This window comes from Hemiscyllium ocellatum, chromosome 27 (assembly GCF_020745735.1).
Source record: "Hemiscyllium ocellatum isolate sHemOce1 chromosome 27, sHemOce1.pat.X.cur, whole genome shotgun sequence".
Taxonomy (NCBI): domain Eukaryota; kingdom Metazoa; phylum Chordata; class Chondrichthyes; order Orectolobiformes; family Hemiscylliidae; genus Hemiscyllium; species Hemiscyllium ocellatum.
This window is the reverse complement of record NC_083427.1, coordinates 3346283-3360502: the sequence shown is the minus strand read 5'-3', so window position 1 is coordinate 3360502 and position 14220 is coordinate 3346283. Positions and strand designations below refer to the sequence as shown.

The 14220-nt window shown below is 44.9% G+C and overlaps 1 protein-coding gene across 7 annotated transcripts; it reads left to right on the top strand.

Moving 5' to 3' along the window:
* Positions 1 to 449: 449 nt before the first annotated feature.
* Positions 450 to 12111, top strand: LOC132828688 (zinc finger protein 239-like). Of its 7 annotated transcripts, XM_060845765.1 has the most exons (3): positions 450 to 525; positions 7080 to 8477; positions 11144 to 12111. In XM_060845765.1, the coding sequence occupies exon 2, from the start codon at positions 7484 to 7486 to the stop codon at positions 8468 to 8470; it is 987 nt and encodes a 328-aa protein (XP_060701748.1). In that variant the 5' UTR covers positions 450 to 525; positions 7080 to 7483; the 3' UTR covers positions 8471 to 8477; positions 11144 to 12111. The 7 variants fall into 7 exon arrangements, with proteins under 7 accessions (XP_060701748.1, XP_060701741.1, XP_060701745.1 ...); XM_060845758.1 differs by lacking the exon at positions 11144 to 12111 and having other exon boundaries at positions 7080 to 9953; XM_060845762.1 differs by lacking the exons at positions 450 to 525; positions 11144 to 12111 and adding an exon at positions 771 to 913 and having other exon boundaries at positions 7080 to 9953.
* The last annotated feature ends 2109 nt before the right edge of the window (positions 12112 to 14220 follow it).

Here is a 14220-nt window from a genome sequence, read left to right as displayed (position 1 = left end):
CATACCACAGGACCCTCGTGTGTCAGTGATCTTTCAGCTCAATGTGCTTCTACTGCAATGAAAGGAAACTACTGCGGAGATGCTGGAAAAGTTAAATAAAAACAGAAGGCACGGGAGAGAGAAATAGGCTTAATGTTTTGATTCTAGTGTGCAACTGTTAAAAATAAGCGAGGAGAAGTCATTTCAGCCTCAAACTCCATTTTTATCCCCACAGACCTCTGGCACATTATTTCATTCTTGCACTGTAATAATTTAATAAAGCGGCTTAAGCGCTCCCGGTCGAATGTCCTTCTCATCCACAGATATTCTGCGACAAATGTTCTCCCATTGCACGTAAATGTCGATGGCGGTGAGTTTACCCAGAATGCCGAGCGGTTCGGAAGGTCCCCTATCGATGACTGTGGGCACCCAGGGCGCAGGTGCAGAACTCGTCAGCGCTGTCGGTGTGAGTGACCGTTACCGCAGCTGAAGAGAAGCCGGACGGTCTCAGGGAGTTGGCGAGCGGAAGGCGCCGGGGATGGCAAGGTGAGATTGGGGAATGGGGATCGCCGCAAGCTTCAGAAGCAGCTCGGCTCGGGCCTGAGACATTCCTTTCCACCCGCGACCCCTCAGGCGCAGACCGCCATGGGCGGGGAGGTGGCTCGGCGGCCGCCGCCATTTCGGGCGCGGGGGGGGCAAACGGGCGCGTCCACCTCCCTGATGACGGAGGGGCCGGGGGAGGTGTGGGTGGGTTACCCGGGCAACCGGCCGCCATTTTGCGGGCGGGTTCGCTGGCGGGGCGCGAGGCCTCTGCGCTGGTTGCTCCGGCAACCGGCCGCCATTTTGCGGGTCTGCCTCGCCGGCGGGGGTCGGTCGCCTGGGCAACCGGCCGGTCGCAGGCGCCATCTTATGAGCCTTGAGGATTGGTCCTGAGGTCAGATCCGCGACCTGCGAGAAGAGAGCAGGCTCTTGAATCACCGGCAGTTCTTCCTCTCGTTTTTCAAAAATCCTGTTGCAAAAGGAGCCAAGTAACTCAGAAACTCGCCGAGGCTCTTCAGAGAGTACCTTCCAAACCCACAGCCAATTCCATGTGCAAGGAGAAGGGGGCAGCAGGCACCATGTTGGCTTGGAGATGCATCGCTGTTCCTTTAGCTTGTCTTGGTCACAATATCTACCTCAAGACATTGTGCCCTTTCTCAAGGGACAATTAGGGATGGGCAATAATTGCTGGCAATAGAAGCAAAGATTGCAGATGCTGGAGATCAGAGTGGAGCCGGTCAGGCAGCATCTGAAGAGCAAGAGAGTTGACGTTTCTGGCAAGAGCCCTTCATCAGGAATGATGCTTGTGGGCTGAGGGGACTGGGGGGGGGGGGGGGGGAAAGGTCTCTGAGAGTGCGATATGGAGGTGGGGGGGGTAATGGTGACAGGTCGGAGAGGAGGGTAGAGCGGATAAGTGGGAAGGAAGATGGAGAGGTCATGAGTTTGGTGCCGAGTGGAAGGTTGGAACTGGGATAAGGTTGGGGGGGGAGGGAGGGGAAATGAGGCAACTGGTGAAGTCCACAGTGATTCTGTGTGGTTGGAGGGTCCCGAGGCAGAAGATGAGGCGTTCTTCCTCCTGGTGTCGATTAGTAAGGGTGTGCCGATGGAGGAGGCCCAGGACCTGTATGTCATTGGCGGGGTAGTGGGAGTTGAGTGTTTGGTCACGGGGCGGTGGGATTGGTTGGTGCTGGAGTCCCGGAGATGTTCTTTGAAGTGCTCTGGCTAATTACTGGCTAGCTGCTGACATTCCCACAAGTGAATCATATGAAAATTCAACTGGGAATTGGATTGTTAATTAAAAATGGAAGGACACGGATGAGAACATACAAGGCATGATTAGTAGGTTTGTTGATGACACTAAAATAGGCAGTATTGTGCACAGTGAGGAAGGTTATCAGAAATTGCAGCAGGACTTTGATCAGCTGGGAAAGTGAGCTGAGAAATGACAAATGGAGTATAACATAGATAAGTGTGAAGTCTTTGATTCTTGCATTTGGGAAAGTCAAATTGAGGCAGGGATTTCATGGTGAATGGGAGGGCCTTAAGGAGTTAGTGAAACAGAGGGAATGTGGAGTTCAGGTGCACAGTTCTGTGAAAGTGGAGTCATAGATAGACAGGGCAGCTGAAGAAGGCTTTTGGCACACTGGTCTTCATCAGTCAGGGCAATAGGTATGAACGTTGGGAAATTATGTTGCAGTTGTACAGGGCATTGGTGAGGCTGCACTTGGAGCATTGTGTTTAGTTTTGGTCAGTTTGCTATAGGAAGAATGTTAAACTGGAAAGAGTGCAAAGAAATTTACAAGGATGTTGTCTGGATGCAAGGCTCTGAAGTTTTGGGAGAGATTGGACAAGTTAGTACTTTTTCCTTTAGATCATAGGAAATTGTGGGGGGATCTTATAGAAGCATAGAAGATAATGAGGCATAAATAGGATGAATGCAGTCCGTCTTTTTCATAGGGTTGGAGAATTGAGGACTAAAGGGCATCAGTTTAAGGTTAGAGGGGAAAGAATAAAAGGGACGCTGAGGGGAATCTTTTTTACAGAAAGGGTGGTATGCGTATGGAATGCGCTGCCAGCAGAAGTGGTTGAGGTGATACATTAACAACATTTAAAAGGCATTCGGAGAAATACATGAATAGAAAAGGTTCCGAAGGATATGGGCCAAGTGCAGGGAAATGGGGTTAGCGTGGACAGGCATTTTGGTCGGCATGGACTAGTTTGGGCCAAGTGGCCTGTCTCCATGCTGTAGGACTTTATGATTATGACTCTGTGACATGCTGGGATATAGGGTAGAGATGAGGGGATAGGGAAATCCAAGTGAACTACTCACTTGGGGATGAGTATGGAGTGTGATGGAATACTCTCCACTCCTCTGGATGAATTCAGTTCCAACAAGCCATGAGAGAAGCTGGATGCCATTGAGGACAAAGCAGCCCAATTGATTGGCATCACCATCCACAAACATGCACTCCCTGCATCACTGGTGCTCAGTAGCAGCAGCATGTACCGTCTGAGCATGGAATATAAATTTGCTTCATTAAAGTTTTGACCTTTGAAGAAGCCAGTTCTCAGTGAGGGCGACTATAAAACAATGATCAATTGCCATAAGAACCCACCTGCTTCATTAATGTTCTTCAAGATTGTAAATCTGCTGACCTTATCCAATCTGACCTACACATGACTCCTGGTCCACAGCAATGTTATGGATTCGTGAATGCCCTCTGAAATGACCTAGCAAGTCACTTAGTTCATGTGCTGCCCTTCTTGGTGATGTCCTCATCTCAACAAAGAATAAGTAAAATTGATCATCAGTGGCATCCTGCATGAGTCTGTGGCCAAATAGGTAGCAAATTTCAGATCCTGGAATGGGTGACGACAACATTTGATCCCAGGAATGTATTGGTGGACTCTTAGCCAGCCTTTGAAAGGCCCTAGCAAGCCTCTCAGTTCAAGGGCAGTACAATGTCCACAAGTCATACAATCATACAGCATGGAAACAGATCCTTCTGTCCAACCATCTGTGCTAACCATAATCCCAAACTAGATCATCCTACCTGCCTGCATTTGGCCCATATCCATCAGAACATTTCCTGTTCATGTACTTCTCTAAATGTCTTTTGAACATTGTAACTGCAGCTGCATCCACTACTTCCTCTGGAAGTGCATTCCACACACAAACCACTCCCTGTATAAATAAAAAGCCCCTCATGTCTTGTTTAGATCTTTCTCCTCTTCCCTTAAAAGTATACCCACTAATCTTGAAATCCTCCAACATAGGGAAAAGACACCTGTTCATGTTATCAATGCCCCTCGTTATTTTATAAACCTCTATAAGGTCACATCTCAACCTCCTACCCTCCAGTGAAAAATGTCCCAGCTTATCCAGCCTCTCCTATAACGAAAACCCTCCATTCCTGGCAACATCTTGGTAAATCTCTTCTGAACCCTCTCCAGCTTTATGAAAGAAAAATAATAATTTCTTTAAAATCAGCAACTACCTTACAGCAATTAAAGTGGAAATTTGAAATTCTTTTGTGATTAGATCAGTTCAGAATTTCAAACTGAGATTGTTGAATGTTTATGATGTAAATTTTTTAAATGTTATGGAATCGAGGTAGATGCTGCTTCACAGCACCGGAGACCTGGGTTCAATTCCACCCTCAGGCGACTGGTCATGTGGAGTTTGCATATTCTCCCTGTGTCTGCGTGGGTTTCCTCTCAGAGTTGAAAGATGTGCAGGTTAGGTGGATTGGCCATGTCAAATTGTTCATAGTGTCCAGGGACGTGAAGGTGAGGTGGATTAGCCATGGGAAGTGCGGTGTTATGGGGAAACTGGAGGAGGATGGGTCTGAATGGGTTGCTCTTTGGAGAGTCAGTATGGACTTGATGGACCAAATGGCTTGTTTCCACATTAGCAATTCTATGATTAATGTGCAGATAAGATATTTGATACAGACTCTAACTGTCTGAGCTTGAAGTAATCTAGTTTTGTTTTGAAGGTGCACTGAGTTTTCTGTCTGCTGCAAGCTGTCTCAAACTCCTGGACCATTTGCTAAGGGTGAGGTGCAGTCTTAACAGCGAGGAAAATTTATGTTTTTGTGGAGAAGGTAGAGGATGGTGATGTCATTTGTGAGGGGAGCTAAGCTGGAGGCTTTCAGGGTTAGCAATAGTTTTGGCAGCAAGTAAAAGGCCAAATACATTGTTGGTGCTGTTCCTTACTCTGAACTGTAAGGTGCAGAAGGAGCTGGGTGTCATGTGCATGAATCGCAGAAGGTGAGTAAAGTAGGTATAAAATGGAAATAGGCCAGCTGAGATAAAAAACAAAGAAAACTTAAAGCCCAGGAACAGGCCCTCCAAGCCTGAGCCAATCTAAATCTACTGTCTAAACCTGTTGCCCAATTCCTAAGCATCTGTATCCCTCTGCTCCCCATCTACTCTTGCATCTGTCCAGATGTATCCTAAATGAATCTACCGTGCCTGCCTCTACTATCTCTGCTGGCAATGTGTTCCAGACACCCATCACCCTGTGTGTAAATTATGAATATAAAATTAGAATGGTTATGCTTCAGTATTACAGGGCATTGTGAGACTGCATCGTGGAGTATTGTGCATGTTATTTAAGGAAGGATGTAAATGCATTGAAGACATTTCAGAGAAGACATAAGTAAGAACTGACTTGGTTGAAGATGGCATCTTACAGAGTAGATTTGGACAGGATGTTTCCTCTTGTGGGAGAATCTAGAACATTTAAAACAGATGAGACAAGTGTTTTCTCTGAGGGTTGTGAGTCTTTAGTACCTGAAACATATGTTGGAAGCAGAGTTCTTGAATGTTTTTAAGGCAGTGGGAGGTAGACTGTTCTTAAGGGGGTGAAATGTCATTGGGGTTAGGCAGGAGTGTGGATTTGAGATTACAGTTAGATTGGCCAAGAGTTGAATTGAATGGCAAAACAAGCTTGAGGGACTGAATGGTGGACTCATTATTTTAATGTTAATCATGCAGTGAAAATAGTTTCAGTGGTGTCTCTTGATGAAGGAAAAACTGTGCTGAGACTCTGAAAGAAGCTCCTTGGCCATGAGAAGAGGGTGATTGAGAGGTTCTGTGCTATGACCTTCCCTGTGGTAAACAATAGGGAGTCACCTCTAGAGTTACCTCAATTGGATCTGTCTATTCACAAACATAGCTGCAGTTCTGATGATTCTGAGGAATCATTCCTCTTCTTAGATGGGCATTCCAAGATGATACAGCTGTGCCAGGAATGTAACCTCAACACATTTTAGAGTTTAGGAGAAAGTGAGGCCTGCAGATGCTGGAGATTTCAGAGTCGAGAGTGTGGTGCTGGAAAAGCATGGCTGATCAGGCAGCATCCGAAGAGCAGGAGAATCGACGTTTCGGCAAAAACCCTTCATTAGAATGGGGCTAGCGGCCAAGGGGATGGAGAGATAAATGGGAGGGGCTGGGGTGAAGGTAGCTGAGAGTGTGATAGGATGAGAGTGGTGGCGAATTGCAAGGTTGGATCTGGGATAAGATGGGGGGGGGAGGGAAAATGAGGAGTTTGGCTGGGCTTGCATCTGCTTTAGAGCTACGAAAATGTTTTTCAATTTCACTCTGCACTTGGGTAGAACGGTGTTGAGGTATTCTTCTGAGAAGAGAATCTTGGTTGAGGAATTCTTTAGTTTGTTCTCTGCAGTGAGCTTTGACTGTCTCCTTATCCTTGATAAATTCCCCTCTGCACTTTTGTCTAAGCAGGGTGGGTTCCAGAGTGCCTGGGCCATAGATTGTTCTCTCAGCACTGAAGACAACGCTGCCTCTTATTGGTGTTCGAGTTCTTGGATCTTCTGTACTTTTTCTACCCGCAGTTTGATACTTATGTTGTGAGAGTTAACATGAGGATGTCCTCAAAGCATCTCTGAAGAGACTGAATACAAACCACCGACTCAGGGGTGTGTCCAGCTTGTGGTGGACTAAAGTGGAGAAAGCTGGTTTGGGAATGCACGGAGTACATTGAGATACTTTGTTGAGTATCTGCAGAGTCAAAGTGGAGGCACCTCAAGTTCCAAACATCCACCTGACCCTTTATGCTTTGCACATCCCCATCCCACGGTGCAGCACCTACAGATCATGCATTTGTCACCTAATCCAGAGTCATGTAAGGAAGCCATTCATGATCCTGAGAGACTGCTGAAGAATGAGAGAGGCAGGGCTGTCTTCTCAGTCTTAGCCAGGTCATCAGCTACCATTTGAAGTATTTGTTCCGTAAGCGGTGAGTGTGCATGGTCACCCAGCTGACTAAATAGAAATTGGCTGGGCCTCAGAAGAGAACATAGTTTATTCTTTGATTTTATGTTTAGTTTGCACAAAGGAGCTGGAGAACTCAGAGGAGAGGGAGAGAGAAAACTGGGCAGGAAAGAAGTAGATTATTTGGATTTCTGTACATACAAGAGGGAAACCGTTGAAAAGACATTTACAGCTTGAGGGGAAATTGTTCCATTGAAAGAAGAATTGTCTGTTTCCAATTCCAGTCCTGAATTCATGCTGACTTCTCTAATCTTCCTTTTTAGGATGTCAAAAGAAGAGAATTTTCAGACAGCAATGTCTAATCAAACATCAATATCTGACAGTCCCAAGATTCACCAGGACCTGAAATTCATCAGCCTTTGAATGTGGAAGAAGAAGTTTTTCTTCATTCTTTCTGAGGGAAAAGATTTCAAATGTCAGTGTAACCAGAAAACAACAAGACAACAAACCCACCCGATTGAGAGTGTCCAAGTGAATTGACTGCAAAAAGCATGAATCAATTACACAGACTGAATGTTCCAGTGAATTGATTGGAGAATGAGCTTTAACCAATGACACTGTCCAAGATAAATCACACTGTTCACTGCCGGGAGAAACCATACCTGTGTTTTGTGTGTTGACGAGGCTTCAACTGATCATCCAACTTAGACACACAAACAACTGCACCATGGAGAAACCATGGAAATGTGGGGACTGTGGGAAAGGATTCAGATCCCCATCTGATCTGGAAATTCATCGACGCATTCACACTGGTGAGAGACCGTTCACCTGCTCTGAGTGTGGAAAAGGATACACTCAGTTATCCAGCTTACAGACACACCAGAGAACTCACACTGGGGTGATGCCATTCAGTTGCTCTGACTGTGGGAAGGGATTCACTCGATCATCCACCCTGCTGAAGCACCAGCGAGTTCACACAGGAGAGAGGCCTTTCACCTGCTCTAAGTGTGGGAAAGGATTCAGCCATTCTTCCAACCTCCTGACGCACCAGCGGGTTCACACTGGGGAGAGGCCTTTCACTTGCTCTGAGTGTGGGAAAGGATTCTCTGATTCATCGACCCTGCTGAAACACCAGCAAGTTCACACTGACAAGAGACCTTTTATCTGCCCCATCTGTGGGAAGTGCTATAAAAGTTCCAGAGAACTGTCATGCCATCAACGTGTTCACACCGATGAGAGACCCTTCAGGTGCTCTCACTGTAGGACAGGGTTCAAAACGACATCTGACCTCGCTGTCCACCAGCGAGTTCACACTGGAGAGAAACCATTCATCTGCTTTGAGTGTGGGAAAAGTTTCACTTATTCATCCAACCTCCTGAGGCACCAGCGTGCTCACTCAGATCTGAGAGCCTTTCAATGTTCAGATGGTGAGGAGAGCTTTAAAAGTGGCAATGACTTGCAGACACACCGATGCATTGACGCTGGAGAGAGTCCGTTCTGCTGCTGCGATAGTGGGAAGAGGTTCACTGATTCATCCAACCAACTAAACGATCAGCAAAGTCAAGTTGTGGAGAAGTCATTTACCTGCTCCAAATGCAGGAAGGACTCACTTGGGTGTTTACCTTGCTGCAAAAGTAGCGAGTTCACTCAGAGAAGAGGTCATACACTTGAGCCCTGTATGGGAAGGAATTCATTCATTCTTCCCTCCTGCTGAGATTGCAGTGAGTTCATATATGATTGACTGACTGCAGGGGTTGGATTCTGTTTGCGCAGCTATTCATCTCATTCAGAGCTGGCTGCTCCCCAGTGGAACTCACTGGTGCATCAGGAAGTTGGAGAATGAGTTATTGTTGTCATTTATGTAAATGATTTTGATGTGAATATAGGCGGAATGGTTAGTAAGTTTGCAGGTGACAGCAAGGTTGGTGCTATAGCGGACAGTGAAGAAGGTTATCTCTCAATACAATAGGAACTTGATCACGATGGCTGAGGATTGGCAGATGAAGTTTAATTTAGATAGGTATGAGGGTTGCATTTTAGTAAGGGAAATCAAGGCAGGACTTTACACACATGGTAGGGTCCTGGGGAGTGTGGCTGAGGAAAGAAACCTTGGGATGCAGGTTCATATTTCGTTGAAGATGGAGTCCCAGGTAGACAGGTTAGGAAAGAAGATTTTGGTACGCTTACTGTTATTGGTCAGTGCATTGAGTATAGGATTGGGTTGAATGTTGCGGCTGTACAGGACATTGGTTATTCCACTTATGGAATACTGCGTTCAGTTCTGGTATCCCTGCTATATGAAAGATGTTGTTAAACTTGAAAGGGCGCAGAAAGGATTTACAATGATGTTGCCAGGGTTGTAGGGTTTGAGCTACACTTACAGGCTGAATAGGCTGGGCTATTTCCCTGCCGTGCCTGAGGCTGATGGGTAACCTTATAGAGGTTTATAAAGTCAAGAAGGGCATTGGTAGGGTATGTAACCAGGTCTTTTCCCCTGGGTAGGGGAGTCTAAAATGAGTTGGCATAGCTTTAAGCTGAGAGGGGAAAGATTTAAAAGGGACGTAAGGGGCATCTTTTTCATTCAAAGGGTGGTGCATGTATGGAACGAGCTGCCAGAAGAAGTGATGGAGGTTGGTACAATAACAGCATTTAAAAGGCATCTGGATGGTTCCATAACTGTGAAGGGTTTAGAGGGATAAGGGCCAAATGCTGGCAGTTGGAACTAGATTAATTTTGGATACCTGGTAAGCTTGGGCAAGTTGGACTGAAGAGTGTGTTTCCATGCTGTAGAGCTGTAATCCTGAGATAGGGAAAAATTATGTCCCAGCCACTCTACTCCATGTTTCAGAGCTCTGAGACGTAACTGTTTCAAGTCATTAAGAACAATGGGGAATGGTAGAAATGTATAATCAAGCCAGAGATTGGGGTCATAATGGGATCTGCTCCTGACTGAAAATGAAATGGCAGATTTAGGTTTCCAGTGTGATAGCAACAGTGGTTTTTATGGTCTGAGGAATTAAAACGATTATGTGATGCTCCTGATTCTCAGAATGTACGTGAACAACACCAACTTAGACCTTTTCATATTGTAAAACTTGCCAAGGTGCTTTATACTTGACCAAAAGCTTTATTGAGGTAGATTTTAGGGAGGGAATTCTCAAGCTTGATATCTTGGTAGCTGAAAGTGCAACCACAGATGGTGGAATGATGTTGGTGGTGGGGGGGGGGGGGGGGGGGGATGGTAGGAAAGGGTGATAGTTGGAGGAGTGCAGGGCTCTTGGAGGTTCAGGCACGGAAAGAGTGACTGCCTTTGTGTAACCTTAAGTGCCGAAAGAGGTCCATGTAGGCCAATGCCATGGTGTGGGGGAATGTCTACTGGTTCACTAACCTTCTTTAGGGAAGGAAATGTACCCTCCTTACCTGGTATGATCTGTAGACTGTGATTGACTCCCTCTGGGCAATTTGGAATGGATAACAAATGCTGACTTAGCCACTGAGCCCACATTCCTTGAAATAAATTATTAGTTACAAAGTGGTCCTGGACATTGTGCAACCATCTGTGAACGTCCCCACTTTGAACCTTACAATGGAACAATTAAATACCTGAAGAACTTTGAACCTAAGACACTATCCTGAGGAACTCCTGCAGGGATGTCTGAGCTCCATCAACAGCAACCATCTCTCTCATTAGGAAGGTGGAGATTCTTGCTCATTCAATGTCCTAGATAATTGGTAGTTGTGAACTTGCAGGATATTTTCTATTCATTCATAGGATGAGGGCATAGCCGGCCAGATCCACATTTATTGCCTCTGCCTAATTGGCCAGAAGGCGGTTAAGACTCGATCACATTGTTGTGGATCTGGAGTCATATGTAGGCCAGACCAAATGAGGATGGCCGTTTCCTTCCCTGAAGGGCATTTTTGAAACAAATGAGTTTTTTCTGACAATTGGGAATGGATTCATGCTCATCATTAGACTCTTGATTCAGATTTCACTATATTCATGCCAGGATTTGAACACAGGTCCCCAGAACATTATCTCATTGCCTCCCCAATGCCTTTGCTTTTCTCTGATAAGTGACTTCTTTAACTTAAATTTGTTCCAAAGCTGTGCAGGTTTTGTGGCCTTAAATTGTTAATTTACATCTAGTTTACGGATTTTAAGTTTATTCTGCACTGTTTTACTAACAAACGTATTGGAATGCTTTGAGAATGTAACTAGTAGAATAAATAAGCAGAACCAGTGAATGTGATGTATTTGGATCTTCAGATAAGGTGCAAAATTAAAGTACATGAGATAGGGGTAAGATATTGGCATGGATTGAGAATTGATTCCCAGTTGGAAACAGAAAGAGAATAAGTCGATCTTTTTTTGTGTTTCATGCAGTGGCCTAGGAGATGCTGCAAGGATCGCTGCTTAGGCCCCAGTATTCACCGTACTCATGACCTCAATGAGGAAACCAAATACAACATTTTCAGATTTGCTCAAGACACAAAACTAAACAGAATTGTGACTTGAGGAGATGCAAGGAGACTTTACGGAGCTTTCGACAATTTGAGTGAATGGGGAAACAGTTGGCAGATGCACGACAACCTGACTAAATGTGAAGTTATACACTTAGGCATGAAAAGAATAAAGACACAGGATTATTTAATTGGTGATAGATTGGGAAAAGTGTATGTACAAAGGAATCTTGGTGTCCTTTCATATCAGTCAATGAAAGTAGGCAGGTGCAGCAAGCAATATGGAAGGCAAATGGTGTATCAACTATCATTGTGAGAGGATTTGAGCGCAGAAGTAAGAATGCCTTACTCTGGTTCTGCAGGGCTTTGGCCACACTATACGTGAAATATTACACATGGTTTTGTTTTCTGAACCTGAGACAGGATACCCTTGCCAAAGAGTGAGTGCTGCAATGGTTCACTGAAGTGATATGTTGTATCTATTAACATTGATTTAAATGGGAACTATTGTTATGATACTGCTCCTTTAACAAAGTTGTTTTGTCATTTTTTAAGAGGGTCATAAAGGCATAGGTTCCCATATGTCTGGGTTTATCTGCTTGAAGAAGCTTTGAAAGGGGAGCAGCTAGTTCTTCTGGTTCAAGGTTTGGTTTGGTTTCGCAAGCTGACTTGTTTGCAGCTGCTGGTTAAGGTTTTCAAGGCTGCTGGACCTAAAGAACAGCTCCATGCTGGTCCTTCCTCTCTCTGCAATCTCTCCTGTAAGAACCTGTGTTTGATTTTACCTTTATTTGCCAAGGAGGTATTTAAGTGTTTGGAATACCATCATTAAGTTGCGATGGAGTAGATTGGGTTTTCAAATAGTTATGTCATTCTCAATTTGGTTACCTTTGGTTCATGTGTAAATAAATTGTTTTCTTTAAAACTGAGTGGTTGGGTCAGTTGCATCACTCCTGGAGTTTCCACCTTACACCTGCTTAAAACAACTAGAAAAGTTAGGTTCTGGGCTACCTTCTTGAAATGTTTTGAGAGGGTCTGGCCTGGTCCATAACACTATGAATTATTTATGATTTGGTGATGCTGGTGTTGGACTGGGGTGTACAAAGTTAAAAATCACACAAAACCAGGAGATGAAGGAGCAGAGCTCTGAAAGCTAGTGCTTCCAATTAAACCTGTTGGATTATAACCTGGTGTTATGTGATTTTTAACAATGAATTACTTAAATTGTTTAACTTAATATCTACTTAGTATATTAGTTGCTCAATCTTTCCAGGGAGGTCAGTGTGTGAAAAATAGCTGAATAGTCTACCTTTTCCATAAATCTCATGCATCCCTCAACCAAATATGCATTCTTTTAACTGCCAGCAGAACTGTGAGAATAATTGGATGGAGCTACTAGAAAGCCATCACAGGCATGGTGCATCAAATTATTTATTTTTGTTTTTATCATTCTAAAAAAACAATATTTAGGATTGTGAGAGATGGGAAATGGAGACAGTAACCAAGTCAAAGTCAGCATCTTTGAAAGAGAGAGAGAGATATCTGAATGTGGAGACCTGAGCAGAGAGAGACACACACACACACACACACACACACACACACACACACACACACACACACACACACACCAGTCAGCATAAGACTGAATAGTACCAGAATCCAGGGAATATGTACTGAAGGAGCTTAATTTTGTATCAGCAGGTGATAGCTTCAGAAACACTTGACATAGGTTGTAATCTTGGAGTAAGAAACTCCAGGACTTCACTTCGATTTTTGGAGTCATTGCTTAAGAAAAAAGCTTAGTTTAATAGACCCACTGTCTTTATTCAAGGTTAATAGCTATCTGTGTAGTCATTTTGATTAGAGAACAGAATGAACAGGACTTTAGGATCCCAATAAGCAGGTGAGAGAGCAATTGAATATCGGCTTTATTTATTTTTTCTCCAGCCAGCACAGAGTCAGTGCGCCAAACTGAGGTGACTCTACGTCTCCTCCTAATTTTTTTTAAGGAGACTCTAAATCTCCTGTTTTTTTTATATAAAACTCCCACACCTACTGCCTAACTGGGATAGTGCTTATTTTCCCCCAGCACCCATGTTGTGTTTGAATAGGTGTGAGACACAGTGAAAGACAAATTTCCACCTCCAGGAAGAAAAGAAACACCCAGTGACAAGCAGTGCCCTTCTCAGCACAGAGCAATGCTGAGTGATCAAAAAGGTGAAGGGGGAGGGCAGGGCAGGGATGAAATCAAAATAGAGTTGGAGGGGGAAATAGTACACTCCACTCCCTGTGGTGCCCACCTTTCCCTGAAAATCTTGAGGGTGTTGATGGACACGACGTGCTCCTTCTCCAAGGTCACACCAGCTTGAACGTTAGCTTTATTTGCACTCTGCATATGGTACTGGAGAATTGAAAACAGCCAGATTATTTAAAAAAAAGAGGGAGGACGCTGGGACTGGAGGAAGTACAGTGGATACAAGGGAAAGGGACAGTGTATGGGGACAGGATTTACAGCTTTGGGGAACAAATATTTCTTAGAAACTAGAATTATCCGTTTGAATTCCTATCCTGTATGTGAAGTCATTAATTTTGTAAACCCCTTGAGCGATGAGCCGCCACTTTTCGTTCAGGAGTAAAATGGTGCATCTGTGGTCATCTGTGCGTATAATCGCACACGAATTAGATCGAGGGTGTGACGCTGTCGTTTTCGTTGCGATGTAAACTCCGATTTTGTGTCCGGTTGCTGCATCCGGATGTCTGTTCGGATTTTGTTAAATTTGTTAAAGAGCTAATGGCGGACGATATACCCAGAAGACCTCGCGGGTCAGAAAGTCGAGTGATAGTTGGGGACGTGAGTGCGGTGTCGTTGCGTGGACTGAGCATGCTCACTCCGCGAGAGGGCCACAGAACGGTAGAGGAGGAGGAGGTGGGGCTACGGGGACTCGAGACCGCGGGGAAGGGGGAGGGGAGAGAGGCTGAAGACCGCGGCCGGCTTGGGAAGGC

Bases quoted from the DNA above. Each gene is read 5' to 3' on its own strand.
- LOC132828688 (XM_060845765.1), top strand. From the start codon at position 7,484: ATGGAGAAACCATGGAAATGTGGGGACTGTGGGAAAGGATTCAGATCC.